We start from the raw sequence: 27,292 nt of genomic DNA, 5'->3' as shown, positions 1-27,292 counted from the left end.
TGGCGTGCTCTTGGGAAGGCCTATGTCCAGCAGTGGACGCAAATAGGCTGATTGATTGATTGATTGATTGAAAGTTTAAGACCTGGAGAGTGACATAGGCTACTTTTTATCCCGGGAAATTAAGGAGTTCCCACAGGATTTTTAAAAACCCAAATCCACGCGTACGAAGTCGCAGGCATCAGCTAGTTTTACAATAAAAAATAAAATTCTTACCGCGCCCATCAGAAAGGCCTCCCATTTAGTAGCAATACAAATAGTGATACAAGAAACAATAATGCAGACGATGATCGCAATCCAAACGTTGAGCGAGAATGTGAGGGTGAAAACGTTGGAGACGAAGGAAAGAGGCGGCTGGCGAAAGATGAACTTGGTTTTGAATTTGGAAACGGAACTGGTGAATACGACAACGCTCAGTCGATCGACAAATGGAATGCAATTTGTACCTGCAAACGGAAATTTAAAAGTTAATGAAGTTAATAAAAATATGGGTTTGGTCGCTTCAAACAGATTCAGATTGTGTTTTGTTTTAGGTTTCAACGTTTTGCGAATTCGACTTTTTGGGATTCAACATTTTGCAAAATTAACGTTTTAGGAATACAAAATTCTGAGCCGGAACGATCATGAAAATAAAAAATAAAAAATGTTTTCTAGAAAAATCGCAGGTATTTTAAAAATTTAAAAGTTAGTGAACGTCGTGTGATCTAAGCGAGGCGTTCTGACGTTCTGATTTTACCTAAATCAGCTCTTCCTGTGTTCAGATCGTCTATCATGCCGGACCATTGGCCGTTCCTCTTGTACCCCCACCTGTGGCTGAAGATGTACCGTGGTGTAGCGTTGAGCATTTCTAAAGCGATGCGAACATTCATCCAACATAGCTTCGGTATAGAGTCATATTGAAGTTCTCTAGAATTAAAGTGGAATGGCAATACCTAATTACCTACTCAATTATTATTATAATAATAAGTTATCTAAACGTAAAAAGGAAAAGATGAGTGACTGACTGACTGATCTATCAACGCACAGCTCAAACTACTGAAAGGATCGGGCTGAAATTTGGCATGCAGATTAGCTATCTTATTATATTACATCGAAGTTAAAGCAGTACCTATTTAAGTATGACTATTGACTAACAAATTATTACAGCAAACAAATAATTCAAATTGCTGGTTCCTAGTTCGGAAAGTGATGAATATAATTTTCTACGTTTGCACCGAATTTAGGTGATTGTAGGCGACAAGAATACAATGTGTTGAATTGGGGTGTATAATAGGATGCAACGGCAAGATATGATAATTTAGGAAGTCTACCTTCGTGACATATTCTTTTTAGAAGCTTTATAGAGTAAACTAGCTTATGCTCGCCACTTCATCCGCGTGGACTACCAAACTCGTATTTCACCCCCTTAGGGGTTGAATTTTCAAAAATCCTTTCTTATTGGATACCTACGATCCGTCCAGTAGTTTGAGCTGTGCGTTGATAGATCAGTCAGTCAGTCACTTCTTCCTTTTATACATTTCAAGGAAATTTAATTTCCTTTGAGTGCAGAAGTATGGTAAATTGAATTTGTACTATCTTACAGTCTATCTTCTCTAGGTAGATGGTACTGTGTGGAGTTGCTTTCCTGTATAACGTTTGACATGGTGAGCGGATGCCCCATTGTATCTTGTCTTCGTCTGAACAGCTCCCTGCGAGGTCTGGTATCTACTAACTTATCATCTTTACCACTGTATCGACCTCTCGGATTAGAGTACGTTGGACCAAAGGTAGATGGTTTGTGTACTACAACAGAGATGTTTTTGGTTTTTTTTTAATTACCAACATAAAGAATGAAATGAAATGAAATGAAATGAAATGAAATGAAATGAAAATGAAATGAAAATCTTTTTTATTTGTATAAACTTTTACAAGTGCTTACGAATAGTCGGATGCATCTACCACTGGTTCGGAATGCCTTTCCTGCCGAGAAGAACCAGCAAGAAACTCGGCGGTTGCTCTTTTCAAATATTTGATATAGGTACAAAATTATGCCATGTATAAAATAGTATTTGCAGTCTTGTGCGTTGCTGGAACGAGCTGCAGGTCAAATCCACGCTCTTTTATCATTTAGATAATCTTCAATTGTGTAATATGCTTTTTTCAGGAGCATATTTTTAATAGATTTTTTAAACTTGTGCAAAGGTAAGTCCAAAATAGTTTGCGGGATTTTATTATAAAAGGTAATACCAATACCCACAAATGACTTTTGGACTTTCCTGAGGCGGAAGGCAGGAGCTGCAAGTTTGTTTCTGTTTCTAGTTAGCCTATTGTGTAGATCACCAATTTTCTTGTAACTAAGAATATTTTGTCTTACAAAAATTATGTTATTATAAATATATTGAGAGGCTACAGTAAGGATATCTATTTCCTTAAATTTCTCTCGAAGGGAATCGCGTGGTCTTAAGTTATAAATTGCGCGTATTGCCCTTTTTTGTAATACAAAAATTCTCCCAATATCTGCCGCTTTACCCCATATTAAGATTCCATAAGACATAATACTATGGAAGTAAGCAAAATATACTATCTTTGCGGTTTCCACGTCAGTTAACTGCCGAATCTTTCTAACAGCGTAAGCGGCAGAGCTTAATTTGCTAGCAAGAGTTGATATATGGGTGCCCCATTGAAGCTTTGCATCTAAGGTTATCCCCGAAAATGTTGTAGTCTCTTCTATTTTTAATGTATCGTTATTTATCATTAAATTAATGTTACTTGTGTTCTTGGTATTGGGCAGTGCGAATTCAACACACTTAGTTTTTTTTGAATTTAAAAGTAAATTATTTACGGTAAACCAGTGAGTTACCTGAGATATGGCACTACTCACATCGTCAAAATTGTCTTTATTTCTATCAACTTTAAAAATCAAAGACGTATCATCAGCAAATAGTACAATATCGCAAGTATTTTGGACAAAATATGGTAAATCGTTTATGTATACCAAGAACATGAAAGGACCTGAAGAATGATTAACAAATCCAATTTAGACACAGCAAAAAACCACAAAGGTTTAAAAAGTGTCATTCCGTCTACTTATTAATACATAATAATAGTGCTTCTATAAACAATGTAAATTGTTTATAGAAGAAGCACTATAGAAGCACATGAAACTTATAATAGGTCGTACAGGTCTATAGATGCGTTTTTAGCGACACCAGTACATATATATTTCTCTTGAACTGAACCGAATGTAAAAATCCTTTTTTTTTTCAGCGAAAAATTTAACAAATTTTCATTTTCGTTGATGTAGGACAGTAGTACCTACTTAAGGGTAATTTATGTGGTAAATATTTTGAGATCTTACGTTCAGTTAAAGTTAAATTATTTTCATTCCGTTCTGCTAATACAAAATCACAGTCAGCTAATAAAGGGAGATCCAAAAGTTGCTGAATTTTTGACTGGTTCTGATTTTGACGATCATTAAGAACTAGCCAACGATACGGAAAACGTAGAAGTCTTGAATCCTAGAATGTTAAAAGAGTTGGTGTTGTTGTTGGATAACAAAAGAAATGGTAAAATTAAGCATAAAAATGTCTAAGTATTAAAACTAGAACTTATACAGGTTACATACGTTAAAAACTGTTTTTGAATGCACACAGTCTAAATCTGCAAGAAATAAGATCGTATGATCTTGAAGATAATCATTCTCTCTATAATTTGACGATATTCTAGTATTTAAAGCATTAGATAACTCTTTAGTCACGTTTAGTGTTTCACCTGAAACAAAGCATTAGGTAGGTACTAAGTTACCTTAGTAATAAAATCTATATCTTCTCAAAATCAACATGATCGACGATCAATCTTTTGATTTGAGAGCAATAGAAAATGAAAATGAAATGAAATGAAAAAACACTGAAATGAAATGAAATACACTTTATTGTATTTACATCAATAAAATTATAATACACAAAAATTTAATTTAAGTGTTAGTGGAGGGGTTCAGGGAAGGCTAAACAATTGAGTGACGTTAGTTATTAGTATGACCCGGTGTCCCGAATAGCATTAAGACTGTTAGGCGGTACGAAGTTCGCCAGGTCAGCTAGTAAATAATAATTATTATGTGTTACACACACCTAGGTACCTATTACAATAGACATTTCGAAAATAATACTCACTTTTCTTCCAACATAAGTTCCTGTAGATTAGACTCGTAGGTTTATACTCGTTTCGGATGAAGCTTTTTATAAAATTAATTGTGATAGTGTCTTTAGCGTGTACATTAAAATTAAAATTGAATAAAATCAAAAGCCAAATTATCGTTAGTCTCATTTCGTTTGTTTTTATGAGGTCGTTTTTTAAAAGGTAAGTAGTAGGTACCTATTGTGATGAAGACCTCATATTTCTGACTTCATAAAATGAACCACTTTAAGTATATTTGTAGCCAAACGGGCTTTTTAATAATTTATGCAGCCACTTCCTCGGTTAAATGTAACACAGTGCACTAGGTAGACTATCTGATTTTAGGTAAAAACGTAATAACATAATATTTAAGTCTGTATGTATGGCCGTATTGTTATGTCTTTGTTTTTTTTAAAATAAGTGATCCAAAGTCATTATCATCTAAATATACAAAAGGAAAAGCTGAGTGACTTGACTGGCTGATTGATTTATCAACGCACTGCTCAAGCTACTAGACGGATCAAGCTGGAATTTGGCATGCATATAGCTATTATGTCGTATGCCTTACGACATAATAGCTATATGCTACGAAAGGATTTTTGAAAATTCTACCAAATATAGGGGTTTTTAATTTGTGTAGTCCATGCGGACGAAGTCGCGATCATAAGCTAGTTTTTCCTATAAATTATAGAACAAATTGACATTCCGCTAACTTATATAACTGTGTTACCGTCTCTTAAACTTAGTGGATTCCACAATTATTAGTGTGTTTAAACTTTCAAATTAAGTTTTAAAATTCGTGCAAAATTAATACGAATCATCATGGAATAAATTTTGCTATATTGATAGGAACAGTCGAAAGAAATTCATGTCAAGATAATAATTATACATTTCAAATCGAAATTGCCTACTTGGTAGGCTTTGGCTGCATTAGCTATGAAATTAAAGATAGGTAATTATCCTTTTCGTTGCTGCTACATTTATTCACTAAAAGCCTAAGCTACAATTAGTGCTATACTGTGGATAATAAATTATTCTTCTACTTGTGCCTACGTGGTTCCAAGATTATCTACTTGTTTTAATATTGCAAATTTTTCTTGGTTCTTCTTTTGTTTCTCAGCGTCATTCTGAAAAAATACCGCATCGTTATTTTTTTTAAGTCTGCTATTAAGGAATCTGTTAAAACTTACATATAACTACAGTATATTATGTTTAACATTTAATGAAAATTGCTAGTAGATATTTCCTAAAGTTTTAAGATCTCAATGCATTCATTAAAATATGAATTTTCCCCATTCTCATTCTACAGATGATTAATTGATTTGTAAAACGATGGGACCTCCACCTCCCATGGCCGCACCTACCTCTCGGTTATATAGACCGAATCGCGGGAGGGCGCCCGTTCGATACTTGCTCTTGGCATTTTTGGCGTTTCTCTTGGCGTTCAGACCGGGACCACATGAACTGTTATGTGGTGTTCGACGACGCAAATCTTCAAATGGCCACCAGTGGTACATCGCCCCCCATCAACCAACAGTCCTGCCGGGTGGGGTGCGCCATCGGTGGAGCACGGAGTTGAGACGAGCGTGTTAAGAGAACTACAAGTTTAGGGCAATTTAAGGAAGAAAATAGGAAAAAGCAACTTACAGCCTCTTATACATGATCTCCAGTATGAGGACGGCGACGGAGATGAACGCGCCGTATAGAGTGGCGATCAGAGCCGGGTACATGTCAGTGATGCCGACACTGCTGAATGTAGAAATGCTACCCGAACAGTGCGGCTTGGGGACCTGGAGACGGCGATGGATGTTCGCTTGGATGCCAGTCTCACGGATTTTGGCGAAGCTGTAATGAAATTGATTGTTTTTTCTTGTTACATGATTATAACAGTGTTTCTAGCTTTTGTATCCTAGACTTCAACTCTAAGAATTTTGGTTGTCTATAAGTCATCAGATCCCTAGCCAAATATTTTCGTGTCTTGATAAAATATTACCTAATACATTTTTATAGAGCGATTACATAATCATCGTCATTATCAACCAATAGACGTGCACTGCCGGATATAGGTTTATCGGAAGGACTTGTAGGGACCACACCGTCACACGCCACCTGAATCCTGCGACACGTTTGATGTCGTCTATCCACCTAGTAGGAGGTCTTCCGAAGCTGTGCTTTCCAGTGCCAGGTCGCCTTTCTAGCACCATGGAACTCCAATGAACTGAATAGGTATGCAATGACCATTAGCACTTCAGCTTCGCAACCCGTTGAGCTATGTCAGTTACTCTGGTTCTCCTACGAGAATTAAATACATGATGTCTTAGACATTTTTTGCATAAGTAGATAAAATTAGGCTAAAAAATGTTCACGAACTTCTAACTGATATGCTGTAAGTATGCCATGAAAATTATGCTCAAACTTACGATCTCTATATTTAATTCAATGAATTTAAGTAAGGTTTTGTTATTCAATTGAATACTTGATACCTTGGATACGTGAATACCTGATTTTGAACAAATCCTTGTAAGGAGATCGTTTCTGGCCGGGCAGCCAAGGATCGATTTCGTTAAGGTAATCCATCTCTACCAGATCACATTTCTCCTCTTCCAGAAACGTTTCTTGGATTAGCCTGTACCCTGGGTTCAGTTCCATGTGGAAAGCGAACAGACCCTGAGGAAGAAAAACAGCAATTTAGGTATAGGTATAAAGCTAGCTAAGCTAAGTGCTAGCCCAGTGGTTAGACATATGCCTTCTTTTCGGGGTATCGGGGGTATAAGTTATATGCGTTTTAAGCAATTAAATATCACTTGCTTTAACGGTGAAGGAAAACATCGCGAGGAAACCTGCATGCCTGAGAGCTCTCCGTATTCTCAAAGGTGTGTGAAGTCTGCACGTCTGCCAATTCACATTGGGCCAGCGTGGCAGACTATGTCCTAAACCAGTCTCATTCTGAGAGGAGACCCGTGCTCTGCAGTAAGTAATGGACCGGCATCGGGTTGATCATGATGATAATGATGATGAATAGCTAGCTTTGTTATTTTCATGAAACATGAAATAAGTTGTGAAAGGTATGTTTTTTGGTTTATTGGTTTGTCCTTCAATCACGCTGCAGCGGGGCAGCGGATCCGCGTGATTTTTGCATGCATGGAGAGTAGGAATATACTTAGGCTAATTTAATACGAGGAATTCAAATATTTCCCACGGGAATTCAAAAATAAATCTTAATCATCTAGTACTAAGTAGCTTATGAATGCAACGCTGCCATGATTTTTATCTAAATAACTACGCGGCCGAAAGTAATGTACATCGACCTTTAGAAGGAGATAGCAGATTTGTAGAGCATTGTCTCAGTCGCTGAGACCGACAAAACGTCATATAGGTATGAGTGACAGAGACAACGCCCTACAAAGCCGAAATGACATTCTAAAGGCCGATGTACATTACTTTCAGACGCGTACTGTTAATATTATCAAAGTGAACTGTGGTACTCAGTATTTTAATATCAATAAAAAGTGCAGTGATATAGTTTAAAGGCATCTTTTTTCGAAAATCCAATTAATCTAAATATATAAAAGGAAAAGGTGACTGACTGACTGACTGACTGACTGATCTTTCAACGCACAATTCAAACTACTGGACGGATCGGGCTGAAATTTGACATGCAGATAGCTATTATGACGTAGGCATCCGCTAAGAAAGGATTTTTGAAAATTCCACCCCTAACGGGGTAAAATAGGGGTTTGAATTTTGTGTAGTCCACGCGAATGAAGTCGCGAGCATAAGCTTGTCTAAATACACTCGGCGTCAAAAAAATCGCACCTTTCAAAAAATCTACTTCAAACAATTTTAAACCTTATTTGACATCAATAATGAGGGTCATGTTGGGTATCATTTGAAAGGGGATGAAATGGAGAGCACAAAAACAATTCAATTAATTATTTTTCTTTTATTGGAACAGCACAAAAAAAGAAGTTTATGAAACAGTAAAAATCCTTAATTAAGCCTTAATTTAAAACAGATTAATTATACAAAAAAGAATACAAAAAATGATCTTAAAAATAATCTAAAATCTAGTGTTACCCCCCCTTGCCCTGATGACGGCTTCCATACGATCCCTCATGGATCTTATCAATTTTAAAATGTCTTCTTGAGGGATAGTGTTCCATTCCTCAATAACAGTATCTTTGAGTTCCTGGAGAGTCGTAGGAGCGGGATCACGAGACCGAACCTTGCGTTTTAAATGGTCCCATAGGTGCTCAATCGGGTTCAGGTCTGGACTTCTTGCTGGCCAGTGCATGACAGAGATCCCAACCTCTTGAAGGTACTCGCGCACAATAATTGCAGTGTGAGCGCGAGCGTTGTCGTGCATCAACATGAACCCCTCGCCAACAAAACTGGCATAGGGGACCACATGTTCTTCCAGGATCTCTGTGATGTACCGGTGAGCAGTCAGTGACCCTTGCCCGCGAGCACCTCGAGCCCGGGAGACGCAAACAAGGTCGGTTTTGCCGTCGGCAGACATGCCGCCCCAGAACATACAAGAACCGCCTCCATATTCCACCGTCTCCTGGATGCAGGCTTGGGCGAATCGTTCACCCTGTCTTCTGTACACTCTTTTGCGTCTGTCGTTGCAGAAAAGGCACACTCTCGTCTCGTCTGAGAAGAGAACAGCTTTCCATTGTTCGAGGGTCCAATTGACGTGTTCGCGAGCGAATTGCAAGCGGGCTCGCCGATGCTCTGCGGTCAATTTGGGACCCGTAGCAGCTTTTCGCGCCGCTATTTTCTTCTCCCTCAGTCTTCGTCTAACCGTAGACACACTCACAGTTCTTCTGTTAGTTGTCTGGAGCTGCTGTCGCAACTCAACAGCATTTAAGAACCGATTTCTCAAAGACGTCACTACGATGAATCGGTCGTCTCTCTCCGAGGTGCAGCGACGTCTACCAGACCCATGTCTTCGGACGAAGCCACCGGTCTCCAGGAAACGCTGGTACACTCTTCGAACCGAAAAACGGCTCAAGTTGAGTTGCCGAGCGACATCACACTGCCGCATGCCTGATTGCAGTAGTGCAATCACTTGGGCGGCCTCATCAATAGTGGTATCCATCTTCAAAGGTATTTTTCTTGGGAATGAGCTGCTCGTGTGTCCACTTCAACGGTTAGATAGCGAATGACCCCGATTGTACCTGTATTGACCATTTTATACCTACAAAAGGTAGCGCAACTAGCGGCTGTCTTAAGAAGCAAAATTGTAAGTGTTTTCTTCTTCTTTTTTTGTGCTCTTCCAGTAAAAGAAAAATAATCAATTGAATTGTTTTTGTGCTCTCCATTTCATCCCCTTTCAAATGATACCCAACATGACCCTCATTATTGATGTCAACTAAGGTTTAAAATTGTTTGAAGTAGATTTTTTGAAAGGTGCGATTTTTTTGACGCCGAGTGTATATAGAATGAAAAGGTGACTGACTGACTGAATGATCTATCAACGCACAATTATTCGAACTACTGCGGACGGATCGGGCTGAAATTTGGCATGCAGATTGCAGATAGCTATTATGATGTAGGCATTCGCTAAGATAGGATTTTTGAACCACCCCTAAGGGGGTAAAATAGGGGTTTGAATTTTGTGTAGTCCACGCGGACGAAGTCGCGATCATAAGCTAGTATCAATAAAAAGTGCAGTGATATATATAGTTTAGGGGGCATCTTTTTTCGAAAATCTTAATGTTTAATTATTTAAAATAACTAGATTATGCTCGCGACTTCGTCCGCGTGCACTACTCAAATTTCAAACCCCCATTTCACCCCCTTAGGGGTTGAATTTTCAAAAATCCTTTCTTAGCGGATGTCTACGTCATAATAGCTATCTGCATGTCATATTTCAGCCCGATCCGTCCAGTAGTTTGAGCTGTGCGTTGATAGATCAGTCAGTCAGTCAGTCAGTCAGTCAGTAGGTCAGTCACCGTTTCGTTTTATATATTTAAGATTAAGTTGGTAGGTATTTATCTCTTTATTTCTTACCTTTCTTACTTTTTCGATGCCTTCTTCCATGCTGTAAAAGTTGGGCTTTTTCCCTTTCGGTGCGATTTTCTTATCGTAAATAGCTTTTCTGATTGGGTCATTCATTTTCTGGAATAAAAAGTATAGCCTTGGGTAAAAGATCTGAAATATTCTCAGAGGCGCCTCTAGCCCTTGTGGCGCCCGTGTGCAACCAGTGCCCTGGCGCCCTCTAGTCTAGTAAGAGCAGGGTCAAAATGGAATACTAACAGTTATATTTTCAAACGGAAATTCGGATGCAAATGGTGCAATTTTAAATGAGGACGGCGTCGGCCATAACACGAGCGCAGGGTCTTTGAGAGCGCCGGCATCGACGCATCTTTGGAGGTGTCGCATTAGAGGGCGCTCGGCGCCCCCGTAGACCCGGCGCCCGTGTGCGCTGCACACCCTGCACCATAGATAAAGACGCCTCTGAATATTGTCCTACCACTGTAAAGACTGGTAGAGACTGGAGTGGAATGGCGACCTCGCACCGGAAGACGCAGCGTTGGAAGACCCCCCACTAGTTGCACGGACGACATCAGATCCGCTGGATCCAGGCGGCGCAAGACCGTGGCGTGTGGAAGTCCCTACAAGAGACCTACGTCCAGCAGTGGACGTCTATTGGTTAATGATAATGATGATGATGATGATGATGACTGCAAAGACCACTGACTTCCCATTTAGCCTTACTAAGTTTAAATTGCCTCAAGCCTTAAATTGGAGAGGAAAGGGGAATATTAGTCATTTAACATGGCTAATATTCTTTGTAAGTGTAGCATACAGGCAAATAATACATACAAACTTACATACATACCAACACATATAATACATTCAAGACACTATTGTCATCTCGTGTCTACACCCCACGCGGTGTGCATGGAAAGGGAAAACGACTGACTACTGAGGCAGGCAGTCGAGCTCAGACCACCGCACAGTGAAGACGTGGCAAGTGAGATTATCGAGCCCATATTTAGTATTTACACACCATAATCAGATACTCATACATGAGTTACCACAGTAAGAAAAAAAAACTGTGGTATGGTATCATTGAACTCACAGTAAAGAAATACCGGTTGTATTCAAAATCACTAGCCCCTAGTTTCAAAGGAGAGTTCAGCAGGTCTGGCAGGGTCTTCACCGAGGAGCTGGGTGCCCGCAGCAGCACCACTATATTCGCTGAGTAGGCCGCGTACAAGATGGTTAGTGCCACGAACAACAACAATGTTACACATCGACCTGGAATTTTAGAACAGTTATTAAAGATTAAGCTGATGCCCGCGATTTCGTCCGCGGTGGATTTAGGTTTTTGAAAATTCCGTGGTAACTCTTTAATTATCCGGGATAAAAAGTAGCCCATGTCACTTCCTGAAGAAGCTGTGATAGCCTAGTGGTTAGGACGTCCGCCTTCTAATCGGAGGTCGGGGGTTCGATCCTGGGCACGCACCTCTAACTTTTCGGCGTTATGTGTGTTTTAAGTAATTGAATATCACTTGCTTTAACGGTGAAGGAAAACATCGTGAGGAAACCTGCATGCCTGAGAGTTCTCTATAATGTTCTCAAAGGTGTGTGAAGTCTACCAATCCGCACTTGGGCAGCGTGGTAGACTATGGCCAAACCCTTCTGACTCTGAGAGGAGACCCGTGCTCTGCAGTGAGCCGCTGATGGGTTGATCATGATCATGATGATGTCACTTTCCTGGTCTTTGACTATACCGATGCAAAAAATCACGTCAGTTCATTGGTCCGTTGTAACGTGATTGAAGGACAAACCAACAAATCAACAAACAAACACACTTTCCAATTTATAATAAGGGAACTGATATTAGCCATGTCAATCATGACTAACACTCTCCTTTCTCCCTCCAACTAAGCGTAAAGCTTGTGCTAGGAGTACATACGACAATAGTGCAACGTGTGTTGTTTACAAACTTTACAAGGAATTTTAGGAAGTATAATGTCTTTTAATCTCAAAAAAAAGAACAACAAAATGGTGGAGTTTGGGTACGCAGGATTTGAATTTGATTTTTTTTTTAAAGAATATTAGCCAAGTTAAATAACTAATATTCCCCTTTCCTCTCCAACTAAGCACCAGGCTTGTGCTAGGAGTAGGTACGACAATAGTGCAACGGGCGGGGTTTGAACCGTCGACCTTTCGGTTTTCAGTCCCCTTCTTTACCGGTTGAGCTATTGAGGCTCTTTGGAAAGCAGGTATCTGAAAATTGCTAAACAAAAGTTTACTCCTTTCTATGTTGGTACCTGCAGCATATCTCGGCTCCAAGGTACACCCTTGCTGCAACACTGCACCAATAATCAAGATAAGCACATCTGCCCAAGTCCCATTCAGCTGCAGTGGATGCTGTAACATATACCCATCAATGATTACACATGTAACAACCCAGTAGGAGCATTTCGTAGAAACATCTGAACGAATAAGGAAAAAGTGCCGTGACCTGATTAGGTTTGAATGTTGGTGAATGAGCATATACCTATAGTTGTTACGTAAAAATGGTATCATTTTTAAGAAATACGAATTAGTTAATAAAGTATAATGGATGGCAGATTTGCACTTAGCGTGAGTGCAAATCCTACATAGCGCAGCGGGTTGCGAAGCTGAAGTGGCAATAGGCAGGGCAAATTGTTTGAAAAACCGATAGACGTTGGGATCCCAAGGTGCAAGAGTGGCGACTTCACGCTGGAAAGAGCAGCATTGGGCGACCTCCTACTAGGTGGATAGACAAAATACGCAGAAAGTGATTTGATGATGCGATAGACTGCATCATCACATCACGTATGCTTAAATGAGTGCAATTGCGATTAATGATGGGATCAATTATTATGGGAATTAATGAGTATCTGTGCTCGTAGGCTCGTATTTCTGATTGCTAAAGGTAGTGACTACTGACCCCTTCCAGTAATCCCAATGATACCCCTATCATTGGGATTATTTCATCAAACAGAAAATCAAGATATAAACCTAGAGCTGTGTACCTGAGCTCCGCGACCTACAGCGGACTATATTATGCTGCTGGATTAGATATAGGTACTTGGTCTGCAAACGTAATCTTGGTCTGCCTGGCCTCTTACTTTAACATGACGTACAGGAATACGGCACAGCCTAGCATGCAGGTAAAGATTTCGGGCCACACTGTACCAATGAAGGGAAACGCGAAGATATTTTCTATCACAGCTAGAGGAGGTATTTCCTAGCTAGGTTAAGCATTCCAGAGCTAGAAGAGGTATTTCAGAGCTAGGGAAGGCATTTGATACATTACCATGCTGACGCTGGCCTCCCACTTAGACGTGATGTAGAGAAACACGGCGCATCCCAGCACGCAAATGAAGATCGCGAACCATACCGCAACTGTGAAGGGTAGTGCGAAGATATTCTCCATCAGAGCTAAAGGAGGCTCCCTGAACGAAAACCTGACTGCCGTCGAGCCTATCATGGCTATGTAGTCTATCGTTTTCATGCGATCCTCCGTGAAAATCATTATCGTACCTGAAAACTAAAGCTTGTACAATATGGCGTTAATCAAAAATATTCCTCGATAACAGTGGAGGGGTAGGGTCTGTGCATATTCCTATCAGCTCAGTAGTGGGCCGACGATGGGTTGATCATGAATGACGCTGAACTATATCTTTGAGATGGCAAATTTGCACTAAGGCAAGCGTGATGCCATGATGTGATGGACTGTATTATCGCATGACACATGTCTATGTGAGTGCTAATGGGATCATGATGGGAATCTGTCACACTGCATGAGTGAAGCGGAGCGCGAATATCGGGGCTAGAGGAAGTATTTCAGAGCTAGGCGAAGCATTGCAGAGCTAGATGAGGCATTTGAGAGCTAGTTGAAGCATTCCAGAGCTAGACGATTCATTGCAAAGCTGGGGGAGGCAGGCATTTGGTTAACTCCTGGCCGTCTCACTTTGACGTGATGTAAAGAAACACGGCACAGCCCAGCACGCAAATGAGCATCGAGAACCATATCGCAGAAGTGAAAGGCAATGCAAAAATGTTCTCTATCAGGGCTAAAGGTGGTATTTCAGAGCTAGGTGAGGTATTATAGAGCTTATAGGTGAGGCATTGCAGCCTTAGGTGAAGCATTTGGTAAGTTACCATGGTAACGCCTAGCCTCTTACTTTGACGGGATGTAGAGGAACACGGCACAGCCTAGCACGCAGGTAAAGGTCGCAAACCACACCGCTCCAGTCAAAGGCAATGCAAAGATGTTCTTCATCAGGGATAGAGGTGGTATTTCAGAGCTAGGTGAACATTGCGGAGCTAAGTGAGGCATTGCAGAGCTAGGGGAAGCATTTGGTACATTACCACGCCAAAACTAGCTTCCCACTTGGACGTGATGTAAAGGAACACGGCACAACCCAGTACACTGATGAAGATTGCGAACCATACCGCGCTAGTGAAAGGCAATAGAAAAATGTTTTCGACAACAGGTAGGGGAGGCACCCTGAACACGAACCGGATTCCCGTCGGGCCTATCATGGCTATGTAGTCTATCGCCTTCATGCGATCCTCCGTGAAGAGCGCTATGGTTCCTGAAAACCAGAGCTTGTACAATATGGCGTTAATTAAAAACAGAATAAAGACCGCACCGCTCACCACCTGGGTGCCTGGTGCACTTCGACCGCCCATTGTGCCAGATCCTTTTTTCCACGCATTATGCAAACTGTGAAACTCCCATCGGCGGTGTTCTCACTAGATAAAACATGGGGTTATTCAAGGGGCGGAGCAATAAATTCCTGAAAGGCGGGCAATACATTGGCAGTTCCTCTGGTGCTGCAAATCTCCATGGGCGACGGTAATCACTAAACATTAGGTGACCCACTTACGTTTGCTCACTATTTTTTATTTAAAAAAAGATTTCTCGATGAAAGTCGAGGGGTAGGGTCGCGCATAGGTACTGTTCATACTATACGGGAAAGGTTAACTGAACCAATCGCGTGGCAGATCTAGCACTCTCCGCATCCTGCCTGACTTCGTATCCCAAAATCGATCGATAAATCATCCAGACACAGTTTGAAAGTCAGGCCTATGAACTTACCAAGGTCCCCTTCCTTCTTCAGTAGATGATCGATCAAGCCCTGCCATTTGCCATGCTTATCCTTATACCCCCATGTATGAGTGAACAACCTTTTTTCGCTCGCGTTGAGCATATCGAAGCAGACCCTTACCACCATATGCGACATTTTCGATATGGAATCTTGCTGAAGATTTCTAGAAAATAAAGTTGGTTTTATTTTCATAGTAACCCCCCTTTCACACGGCAGTCCAGTTTTTTTGTTTCAGTTTGTATGCTAGCGTTCACACGAGCATCCCGCATGCGGGATGCTCGCTAGCATATAAACACATTCGCCATCAAACGGGATCCTGCAGAAAATGGGATTCTGCTAAAAACTGGATGCCGTGTAAAAGGGCTGTAAGATATGTCAGTATTCCATTGCAGGATTAGCAAGCTGAAGTGGCAGTGGGCAGGTTATGACTGTCGCATAACCGATGACCCTTGGGGCAAACTTATTTTAGAGTGCAGACCGGCAAGTCCAGTGTGGGATGACTTACAATCCGCTGGATGTGGATGAGGAAGGCAGAGAACCAAGTGCAGTGGTGCGCTCTTGGCATGGTCTATAGATATAGATCATCCCGCAGCAGTGGACATAAACAGTCAGATGATACCATTGCTGCATATAGGAGTATTTCGGAAGTAGGATCATAGCAAGCAAAAGACACATGGAACAGAGATGCGGGGTAAGGAACTGCTGTACTCACAGTCTGTCATCCAAATGATCTCTAGTCTCGTTGCTATCCACTATAACCATCACCATAGTAAGAGGGTGTCCTCGTATATCCATCCTTCTTAGTGACATTATTTTGACTTCCCTGTAATCCTCCACTGTGCCATATTTTGTTGACTGAGAAATTAAAAATGCTAATTAGTATTTTATCTTTTATCTAAATATATAAAAGGAAAAGGTGACTGACTGAATGACTGACTGACTGACTGACTGATCTATCAACGCACAGCTCAAACTACTGGACGGATCGGGCTAAAATTTGGCGTGCAAATAGCTATTATGACGTAGGCATCCGCTAAGAAAGGATTTTTGAAAATTCAACTCCTAAGGGGGTGAAATAGGGTTTTGAAATTTTGTAGTCCACGCGGACGAAGTCGCGAGCATAAGCTAGTCTAAATATATAAAAGGAAAAGGTGACTGACTGACTGATCTATCAACGCACAGCTCAAACTACTGGACGGATCGGGCTGAAATTTTGCATGCAGATAGCTATTATGACGTAGGCGTCCGCTAAGAAAGGATTTTTGAAAATTCAACTCCAAAGGGGGTGAAATAGGGGTTTGAAATTTATGTAGTCCACGCGGACGAAGTCGCGAGCATAATCTAGTCTAAATATATAAAAGGAAAAGGTGACTGACTGACTGATCTATCAACGCACAGCCCAAACTACTACACGGATCGGGCTGAAATTTGGAATGCAGTTAGCTATTATGACGTAGACATTCGCTAAGAAAGGATTTTTGAAAATTCAACCACTAAGGGGGTGAAATAGGGGTTTGAAATTTGTGTAGTCCGTTTCTTTCTTTCTTACTTTTTGTACCGTAAAAATCCATGGTTCTTGAATCCCGCAAGATTTTTGAAACACGTATCCACGCGGACGAAGTCGCGGGCATTATCTAGTTAGGTACTTATTATAATTGGTACAAATACCTACAGGTTTTACAGATAAGACACTAACCTTAATTTCAATCGACATTGATTGCAATTGCAGTGATTACACATAACAGTATTTTTAATTAATCAGCTTTATACATGTTAGACTAGATTTTAATTAAACTAGATCATGACCGCGCGTTCTCAGAATGTATCAGTTTGGCAACTTTCAACCAAGGACTTAGTGCTAAGCTTTCAAGAAATACCTAATTTTGGGTGTTTATCGAGTATACTAGACTATTAAAGTATTTTATAACCATAGTAATTAATAGTAATTAAACTATGAATTCGGGGGTTCGATCCCGAGCACGCACCTCTAACTTTTCGGAGTTATGTGCGTTACATCGTGAGGAATCCTGCATGCCGGAGAGTTCTCCATAATGTTCTCAAAGGTGTGTGAAGTCTACCAATCCGCACATGGCCAGCGGGGTAGACCATGGCCAAAAGACTTTTCACTCTGAGAGGAGACCCGTGCTCTGTAGTGAGCCGGCGATGGGTTGATCATGATGAAACTATGAATTGTTAAGTCCTGTACCTACCTATACTCGCGCTGAGAGAAATTTCCTGACATACCTTACCTACCTTTCTAATTTTCTCCTTCCAAAACGTATCCCTTAGAATAAGGCATATCCTTTCAAAAGGGAGAACTTTTCCTTCCCCAATTTTGGTAGGAATTTCGCAGCTTTTCGTTTCAGAAGGTACCTACTTAATTGGCAAAGCAAAATTTTTCCCTTTTGAAAGAAAACGGTTATGAAAGAAGTTTTTTTTTAATAATGATAGAAAAGTTTTGCTTCTTTTCAGGGTTTCATAACCGAAGAGTCTTATTCCGACGCTATTACTAAGCCTCCGCTGTCCATCCGTCCGTCAGTCCGTCCGTCTGTCCGCGGGCTTTATTTCATAAACCGTATACAGAGAGTTGAAATTTTCACAGAATGTGCATTTCTATTGCCACTAGGACTTAAAAATAAGAAAAAATTCGAAAATGGCCACTAAGAAAATTTAAGAAAATTAAAAAATCAACTATTATTTATTTCAATTAAATTAAATTAAGTGTTATTTACTGTACAGTACGCGGCAGAAAGTAATGTACATCGGCCTTTAGAATGATATTTGGCTTTGTAGAGCGTTGTCTCTGTCACTCATACCTATATGACGTTTTGTCGGTCTCAAAGACAATCTACAAAATCTGCTATCTCCTTCTAAAGGTCGATGTATTTTATGCCGCGTACTGTACGATGGTACGGAACCCTTGGCGATTTTTTTATTTATTTTATATGCAAAGGACGCATCCTCGGCTTCACTCCAGTCTGCGTGTATGCGTTGCACTTTCTCCTATCTTCGTAAAATTAAATTGGAATTAAAAACCTTGCGGTCTCCGTCTGTTTACCTTGACACATCTATTTTCTCCGTCGTTAGCGCCACTTGTTCTATAAATCTCGTTTCTTTCTGTTAGAGAGTTGTTGGAGTTATATAAATCTAGAGATATTAGATTTCTAGAGCTGGCTGCCCGCCAAGCGCCTCTTGTGGTGTAAATAACATCCGAGCCTTCAGCGATTTTATATGCTGCAATAAAAATATCAATCTATACTTCTACACTTATATTATTATAAAGAAGTAAAGTTCGTAAGTTTGTTTGTAGGAAGTAATCTCTGGAAATACCGAACCGATTTAGAAAATTTTTCACCAGTAGAAAGCTATAATACAATATTCCTGAGTGACATAGGCTACATGTTTTATTTTTAAAAAAAATTGAGATCTCTACGAATGTTATAACAAGTCATCCTTGCGAAGCTACCTACTACGTACCTAAATACATAAAACACGGGGCTCACAGAATGAGAAGGGTATGGCCATAGTCTACCACGTTGGCCAAATGTGGATTGACAGACTTCACACACCTTTTATAACATTCTGGAGACCTCTTAGGCATGCAGGTTTCCTCACGATGTTTTCCTTCACCGTTAAAGCAAGTGATATTTTAAGCACATAAATTCGAAAAGTTATGGTACGATTACACCTAACGAGTACAGTGGCGAGTCAGTGTCCTCGGCCGAGTACTCGGTTGGTTAGAAACACTTAACGAGTGCAATTTCGCCACAATTTCTCAGCCTCAGCACTGTCTCGGCCTAGTGACATTTTACTGTCTCGCTTCACTACTCGGTAGGTGTAATCGTACCATTAGAGATGGAACCCTGGATCCCCTGACTAAGAGGCCAACGTCCTAACCACTAGACTATCATACTGCATTAATGTCCATAATCACTGCAACAAACCGTGCAAATCAGATTTACATAAATCATAGCAGATTATAGAGAGAGAGCCAGCGCGTTCCAGACCCCCGTTATTTTTTAAAAGCTGAAAGTTTTTTTAGTATTGTCCCCAACACAGGAAGAAATGATCTGCGACTATAAAGTTTGGATCATGGTGATACCTTTAAAATTTAAAAGTTTAAGGCTGTCTGGTAGGGAGTATATGTGACTGATAATGCATGTCGTGATTTCTAATACAAGTAAGTAGTATTTTATTCCGAAGAAATATGAAAAAAATGACGCTTTAAATATGCTTTTTTTTTTACACCTTTTTAAGCTGTTCCCATCTCAAAGCCACCATGATCCAAACTTCATCCGCAAAGTCGCTGATGGGTCTTCCTTGTGTTGGGAACAATACGCAGATAAACTTTCAGCTTTTATAAAATGACGAAGGTCTGGCTCTCGCTGGCTCTTAGTCCATTAGTAGTTCAACCACTTTATCACATGTCAAGTAGGACGTGTGTGGCATATTAGTGATTTTAGTCATTTTTAGTAGGTAATTGCACGTCGCATCCGGCTAAACATATAGATTTAGGTTTATAGCCCAGTTTAGGTTATACGCTATTTGAATCTAAAATTCGATGTGTCACTAAGGCTGGGCGCACATTGTATGCTGGGTTCACCAGTAACTCAGTGTCTAACACTGAATGATAGCCATCGAGCTTATTTGACATTGGTTTCGGATGAAGTAGGAATGTAAGAACACATTGCTACTTCATTGAATGACACTAAAATATTTTTTCGTAGAAAATCTGCAATGGGTCAAAAATGTCAAATGAGTTCGGTGGTTATCATTCAATGTTAGACACTGAGTTAGCGACCGTGCTGGACAGCCAGGCTGATCCGTTGCGCAAAAAATGAGCCAGCCATTCTGTCACCAGATGAGGCTATTAATCGCTGTGAAATATCTCGTAATTTTTTCATAGTATTTAAATTGCCCCTGTTGGAAATCGACCCCAGGACCTCCCACTTATAAGATCACAGAGCTCACTGTGACTGTTTGTCAGTCAGTCACGGTTATGGCAGATAAATGTACATCGATCTTTAGAAGGAGATAGCGGATTTGTAGAGCCTTGTCTCTGGCGTTCAGACCGACAAAACGTCATATAGGTATGAGTGACAGAGACAACGCTCTACAAAACCGGAAGGCGAAATGTCATTCTTACCATTATTATACTATACGATCTTACGTAGTATATTTTCCTACCTTCAATAAAATGGTAATGGTCGGGGCCGATTCTCTTAGCGATGACAACGTTGCTGTTGAGAGGCATATCCAGCTTGTCGAACAAGTCGAACTTGTATGCGCCCACGTCTGAGTCTAGTACCAACCAGCGGTAGGGAGACTTGAAGTACCCTTCTTCACTTGCCTGCGTACAATAAAATAAATGTTCATTATATATGACCCAGTTACAAATTAGAAGCCTAAGCCTCCGTAAAAAAATAAAAAGTGAATGAATTATGAATAGTAAAGTAAAGTACAGAAATAATTTCACGCTTGCTTCGCTCGCGCTTATGCATGATTGTATCATAAAATGTTAGGTATTTTATATTCATTTTAAATTAGTAAGTGAGCATTATCAAATACAAAACCTTTAAGAAACCATGCGTGTAGAATTTTCGCGTTAATTTTCCATTATAAAATATCTCTTTCATTATTTTGATTTATGTAAAAGAAAACGTGCTTCTTGATCACTTCGCTCGCAATATTATTGTTATTCAATACTTGCTTACTTACTGGTTTCCTATCCGCTTTCATGAATAATGTTATGTTTCAAGAAAAAAAAATCGCGCTGACTTCGCTCGTGCTAAGAAAAGGAAAGGAAAGGAAGGAGCTATATGCCCGATGACGGTCCAAAATATTTCAGACTTTTTAAGTAAGAAGCTGTGCCTCTTCAATGCTATTAGTACAATGTTATTGTATTAATAGCATTTATACGTAGCCATACTTACGTTACCTAATTAAAATCTGAGTTTTAGCACTTTGTAATAATTTATGCAAACGCCAATCAGTTTTAATTTATGCATAGGTATATCTACAAATAGATAACCCGAAGGTAATGGCATATAAGTAGGACAGGTTTGTTTATTTTAAGACTTTAACCGTATAAATAAAATAATAGTGCCTATTTAGTTAGTTAAAAAAAATATGATTAGGACTATTTGGATCCTCAAAGTTTAAGTTCGCGTTAAAATTATCACCACTATAATATAGCACATCATAGTATCTTACAAATGCAACAACCGACTTTCAAAAAGTATAATTTATTACTTACTAGAGGATGCCCGCGACTTCGTCCGCGTGGATTTAGGTTTTTTAGAATCCCGTAGGAACTCTTTGATTTTCCAGGATAAAAAGTAGCCTATGTCCTTCCCATGGACGTAAGCTAACTCTGTACCAAATTTCATCAAAATCGGTTAAACTGTTTGGCCGTGAAAAGCTAGCAGACAGACAGACAGATAGACAGACAGACACACTTTCGCATTTATAATATTAGTATGGATTTTGATTAAACCATTTGATTTGATTTGATTTTAAAAGTCACAGATTCGTGTGATCTGTAATAATAAAATTTATTTCAGAGCTTGTAACCGGTGTGCTGAAATCTTGAACAACAAATTGCCTTGTAATAATCTTCTAAATAATATATAAAAGGAAAAGGTGATGACTGACTGACTGATCTATCAACGCACAGCTCAAACTACTGGACGGATTGGGCTGAAATTTGGCATGCAGATAGCTATTATGATGTAGTAGACATCCGCTAAGAAAGGATTTTTCAAAATTCAACCCCTATGGGGGTAAAATAGGGGTTTCTTTATGTAGTCCACGCGGACGAAGTCGCGGGCGTAAGCTTGTTTACAAATAAGTACTTAGGTACAGTAACCGGCAAGAAATATTGCATTGTCTCTGTCACTCTTACGGTATACCTATGTGACGTTCTGTCGGTCTCAATGACAGAGACAACGCTTTACGAAACCGTTATCTATTTCTAAAGATCGATGTACAATATTTTCTGCCGAGTACTGTAGTTATTTTGGTTATTATCTACCTAGGTACCTAACCTACCTACAATAATTGTCGAATTGTCTGGTTTTACAAAACTATAACACTTACAAATAATATTAAGTTGTTATTTTCAGTATAGAACAAATTTTGTAATTATTATTAAGTAACTATTTAGCTTTGTCATTACTCACCACAAAACGGTTTAGTAAATAATAATTTTTGATGGTGGGTTTTTCTTTTCTTTTAGAAATAGGTAATTTCACGTGCAGATAGATATTATACAGAATTTAATATTTTGTAAGTGTCCAAAACATCAAAGGCGTCGGTCTACTGTCTCTCTTTATACGGTCGGGCGCCGCCATAGAATAGGCACTGCTGTGGCGCAGTGCACAACTCAAAAAAATATTTTGAATACAATAGATAATATTAATACAATATCCAGTCTAGAATAAATATCCCTCATTATTACCAATTAACATCTAAATCTATTCTAATTGTGTATTCAATTTCAGCACCAAGATATTCAAAAATATAAATGGCTTATAAATATTAAGTAGTTACCTACAAGGGCGGTCGCATACCGCCGCAAAAAGCTCAGAAACCGGAAGAGGCACAATTTTCAGAAATGAAAATTAAGCGTAACGTTAGTAGAATTGGACACGCCATAAAAGGAGGAAAGTGCAACGCACACCTGCAGAGTGAAGTGGAGCCGAGGCGTAGTGTATTTTATAATAACTCAAACTAAGCTTTATTTACTTTGGCCTCGGCGGGACCTTTAGTTTTCTCCGCGTTTTGTTTTCGTTTCAACCGTAGGTATTTCAAAAAAATAAAGCTGAGTTTAAGTTATTATCAAAAACTCAGCCTCATTCCATTCGGTGGATATGCGTTGCCACTGAGAAATGGTTATTTCAGCACCAGCCGTCCTCTGCGTTTAATGCTTCCAATACGGTAGAATATTGCTGCTGACTTCATACGCATTATAAGTATTGAATTAAATAGGCGCGAAAGCGGCTCTGGTGGCTCTTGCGCGTCTCTCGGGTGGTATGCGATCACCTTTAGTATGTAGATGAGTACACAGCCTTTGTCTAGGTAATGTGATGAATACAGGATGAAATAGTACGTATAATAAACGGTTTGTTTAAATGTCATAACTCATACATCACTTTATGTTACTTATTTGTTTAACTAAGTATAGTCTGTGGTTACGAGTTACACCCTAGGTCTTGCCTAAGTACTTATTAGGTACGTTGCAAAATTACCTAGTCATACTTGATTACGTAAGATTATGATTAGATATGCAAAATAAACAGCTACTTTTCCAAAATATTAGCTCATATTAAATGATGCATGAAATCACGGGAAATCCAAAAAGTCTGAATCACTGACTAAAAATCCTTGGATTTAGGAGACCTCGAAGAGACCATTCGTCGGTATTGTACCTAGTTTTGTGGACTAGATATCTGTAAATATAAAATTCAAAGTCCTGACTGACTGACTGACTTATATATCAACGCACAGCCTAAACCGTTGGTCCTAGAGATATTAAATTTGAAGGGTGTGTTCTTTGTAAAGAGTAGGTAGGTACCTATCCAATAAGAAATAATTTTTCGAAACTCCACCACTGTAGGTTTATGTAGGTATGTGGGGTTTGAAATTTATATAGGTAGTCCACGAGGACGAAGTCGCGAGCATAAGCTAGTTGTAGATAAATAGGTAATAGATACTTAACATTAGTAACCAGCTTATGCTCGCGACTTTGTCCGGGTGGACTAGACACATTTAAAACCCTATTTTACCGTTTTAGGGTTTCTTTTTTTTACATAATATTGTGTCTTCTATTCTCTCTCTTCCAATATGATGATCGGAGTCTTGTGTTAGCTGACATGACTTGATTTTTAGGGTTCCGTACCTCAAAAGGAAAAGCGGAACCCTTATAGGATCACTTTGTTGTCTGTCTCTCTGCCTGTCTGTCTGTCGGTCTGTCAAGAAACCTACAGGGTACTTACTGCCCGTTGACCTAGAATCATGAAATTTGGCAGGTAGGTAGATCTTATAGCTGACATTTGGGGAACAATCTGAAAACCGTTAATTTAGGGTTAGATCGCACAAAAAAAATTAAATTGTGGTCATGAACTAATAATTAGTATTTTCAACTTTCGAAGTGAGTGACTATATCAAGTGGGGTATCATATGAAAGGTCTTCACTTGTGCATTCTAAAACAGATTTTTATTTATTTTTATGCATCATAGTTTTTGAATTATCGTGCAAAATGTCGAAAAAATACGACTGTATTACGGAACCCTCGTTGCGCGAGCCTGACTCGCACTTGGCCGGTTTTTCTCATTGCCTTGCTCTATTGGATGAGAATGAACAGTTGACCCCGTGTGTTAAATATTACCTGCATCAAAAACGATTCAGTCCCTGGGCATGACAGGTCCGCCAAAATAACCACTTGGTGCAGAAAGTACTCAGTGGTATTCGGCTGGAGCGCTGGCGCCAAAAAAACGTTCACTTCGAAAAGATTTCGGGCCAACAAGTTCTTATCATCTGTCAAATAAACTTTTTATAAATTACTTCACAATTATTTATTAACTAGCTAATGCTCGCGACTTCGTCCGCGTGGACTACACAAATTTCAAACCCCTGTTTCACCCCTTTAGGGGTTGAATTTTCAAAAATCCTTTCTTAGCGGATGCCTACGTCATAATAGCTATCTGCATGCCAAATTTCAGCCCAGTAGTTTGAGCTGTGCGTTGATAGATCAGTCAGTCAGTCAGTCATTCAGTCAGTCAGTCAGTCACCTTTTCCTTTTATATATTTAGATTACCCCTACTGTAAATGCGAAGGTGTGTTTGGTTGCTGCTTTGTCCTTCAATCACGTCGCAACGGAGCAACGGATTGACGTGAATTTTCGCATGGGTATAGTCAAAGACTGGAAAGTGACATAGGCTACTTATTATCCCGGAAAATATAGGAGTTCCCACCGGATTTTGAAAACCTAAGTCGCGCCTTTATGCCAAACTAATAGCTTACTTTGATTTATTAAGTCAACAATCTTCGCGCCTTGCCTCTTCCAGTGTGCCTTGCGCCTTATGGTATTTTGACGACTTGCATGCAACCATCCACCAAGGAAAGGTAAAATGAGTAAAAAAGAATTTACTTATTATTTACTTACACCCAGACCAGCATAATTTCGGTGTTAAAACTGCAGAAGTCAGCGTATATTCCGAAATTACAAAAGACGTTACTAAACCTTTAAGATTTGCTTTTACACATCCAGTGCAAATGTAACAATAAAAGAAAAGAAGGAAAAGTATAATTTTAAAACGCATCTTAAAGCTAAAACAACTTTACGCTGAAAGGCACTGTTTAGGATTAAAGAAAGTAGGTACCTACCTATTTATTTAGAAAAATTACAAATAATACTTACAAGTAAAATGATTTGTCATTTACATAAAATATTATGTGTTATGTTGAAAAAGAAACTGTATTTTTTTGTACAGTCATAAAGAAAATGTCCATGTAAAAATGTAAAGCTTAAATACTAAGTTACATTTTTTTTTTATTAATTTATTATTAACTAGATGACGCCCGCGACTCCGTCCGCGTGAATTTAGGTTTTCAAAAATCCCATGGGAACTCTTTAATTTTCCGGGATCAAAAGTAGCCTATGTCCTCCCCCGGGATGTAAGCTATCTCTGTACCAAATTTCATCGAAATCGTTTAAACGGATGAGCCGTGAAAAGCCAGCAGACAGACAGACAGACAAACGGACAGACAGACAGGCAGACACACTTTCGCATTTATAATATTAGTATGGATAATAATCATTTTTATTATAATCAACCTAAGCTACGATTACATACCCTATTATTATCTGAGCTGAGATGAAGCTGACGGTGCAAAAAAATTACCGTCAAATCACAATGTTTTCCAGTCTATACCTAAATATATAATAATAAAATATATATAATAATAAAAGTTCAGTTAACTTAAAAAGTTACGCTCAAGTCTCCAAGATATTTGATCGAGCGAAGCGAGGTATCTGAGCCTCGCTTCGCTCGATCAAATATCAAATATCTCGGTCACTTGAGATGAGATGATGATGATGATGAGAGACTTCGATGAAGCGTGCAGCGCAAACCCTGAAGCAGCAAAAGTCAAAACCATCCACGCTATCGTTTCACAGCATTCCACGGTCGCAGCCTGATGTCGCGGTGCGAGTTTAGAGCTGGCTGAGATAATTCCTGAATATAAGTACCTACTCTAGAAATCGCCAGTCTTAATATAGAAACGTTGTATTACCATATTATGAAATTGATCGATCAGGTTATATAGACGTATTCATCAATATTAATTGCGATAATTTGTGTTAATTATGCGTTTGAAACGCATTTTTTCGCGACTGTACCAAAAGGGTATTGGACATCACATATTCCGTTTGGATTTAACGACACGCCCGTAAAAGACGGTACCCTACTTATGGGCGGTTAGCATGTTATTACGATATTAGGTAAATACTTAAAGATTTACGTCTTTACTTGGGGTGAGATCTAAATTTGAACAGCCACGTCTTTTCTTATTCCTAACTAAATAACTGTCTGACACTGCGAAGTACGAAATATCATAAAGTGAAATTGTGATAAATACGCAATCTTGTAAAATCGCGAATTTGGAAAACGAATTATTTGGTGAAATAATAAAATAAATGATATTTTCACTTTCAGCACATTTGCTAAGTAAATACAATATTCGTCGATGATGTTTTGTAAAATTATATGTTTGCGGAATAGGTACGACGTTTGTGATATTAGTTTTTGAATCAATTCTGAGCGCACTTTGATTTTGCTCAGACTTAAGATTGAGTTAAAACGAGACAGATTTATGTGAGAGATATAGCTCTGTCTCGTTTTAATTCTGTCTTAAGTCTGAGGTAAGTCAGAGTGCGCTCTATAGATCTCACCCTTAGTTACCTACTTCTACAAGTAGGTATATTCATATTTTCAAGAAACAACAATCAGCTGTGCCATAATAAATAAATAAACGT

At 39.3% G+C, this 27,292-nt stretch overlaps 1 protein-coding gene across 1 annotated transcript in view; it reads right to left on the bottom strand.

Moving 5' to 3' along the window:
* The window catches only part of LOC117992017 (uncharacterized), a 30,281-nt gene extending 4,681 nt beyond the window's left edge, over positions 1–25,600 (bottom strand). Inside the window, exons 1-20 of the mRNA XM_034979665.2 lie at positions 25,421–25,600; positions 24,644–24,792; positions 20,442–20,604; positions 18,313–18,488; positions 15,967–16,109; positions 15,245–15,417; positions 13,454–13,680; positions 12,438–12,537; positions 11,240–11,418; positions 10,165–10,272; positions 6,650–6,816; positions 5,797–5,994; positions 5,238–5,276; positions 4,662–4,674; positions 4,146–4,347; positions 3,602–3,747; positions 3,335–3,494; positions 1,578–1,779; positions 734–903; positions 214–443 (exon numbers count right to left, since the gene is read on the bottom strand). Of these exons, the coding sequence (XP_034835556.2) occupies positions 214–443; positions 734–903; positions 1,578–1,779; positions 3,335–3,494; positions 3,602–3,747; positions 4,146–4,347; positions 4,662–4,674; positions 5,238–5,276; positions 5,797–5,994; positions 6,650–6,816; positions 10,165–10,272; positions 11,240–11,418; positions 12,438–12,537; positions 13,454–13,680; positions 15,245–15,417; positions 15,967–16,109; positions 18,313–18,488; positions 20,442–20,604; positions 24,644–24,792; positions 25,421–25,577 (3,102 nt within the window). The 5' untranslated portion in view covers positions 25,578–25,600. The remainder of the gene's footprint in view (positions 1–213; positions 444–733; positions 904–1,577; positions 1,780–3,334; positions 3,495–3,601; positions 3,748–4,145; positions 4,348–4,661; positions 4,675–5,237; positions 5,277–5,796; positions 5,995–6,649; positions 6,817–10,164; positions 10,273–11,239; positions 11,419–12,437; positions 12,538–13,453; positions 13,681–15,244; positions 15,418–15,966; positions 16,110–18,312; positions 18,489–20,441; positions 20,605–24,643; positions 24,793–25,420) is intronic.
* Positions 25,601–27,292: the final 1,692 nt, after the last annotated feature.

Source organism: Maniola hyperantus, chromosome 20 (genome assembly GCF_902806685.2).
Source record: "Maniola hyperantus chromosome 20, iAphHyp1.2, whole genome shotgun sequence".
NCBI lineage: Eukaryota > Metazoa > Arthropoda > Insecta > Lepidoptera > Nymphalidae > Maniola > Maniola hyperantus.
The sequence above is the reverse complement of the archived record's forward strand: the minus strand, read 5'-3'. Positions and strand labels throughout refer to the sequence as shown.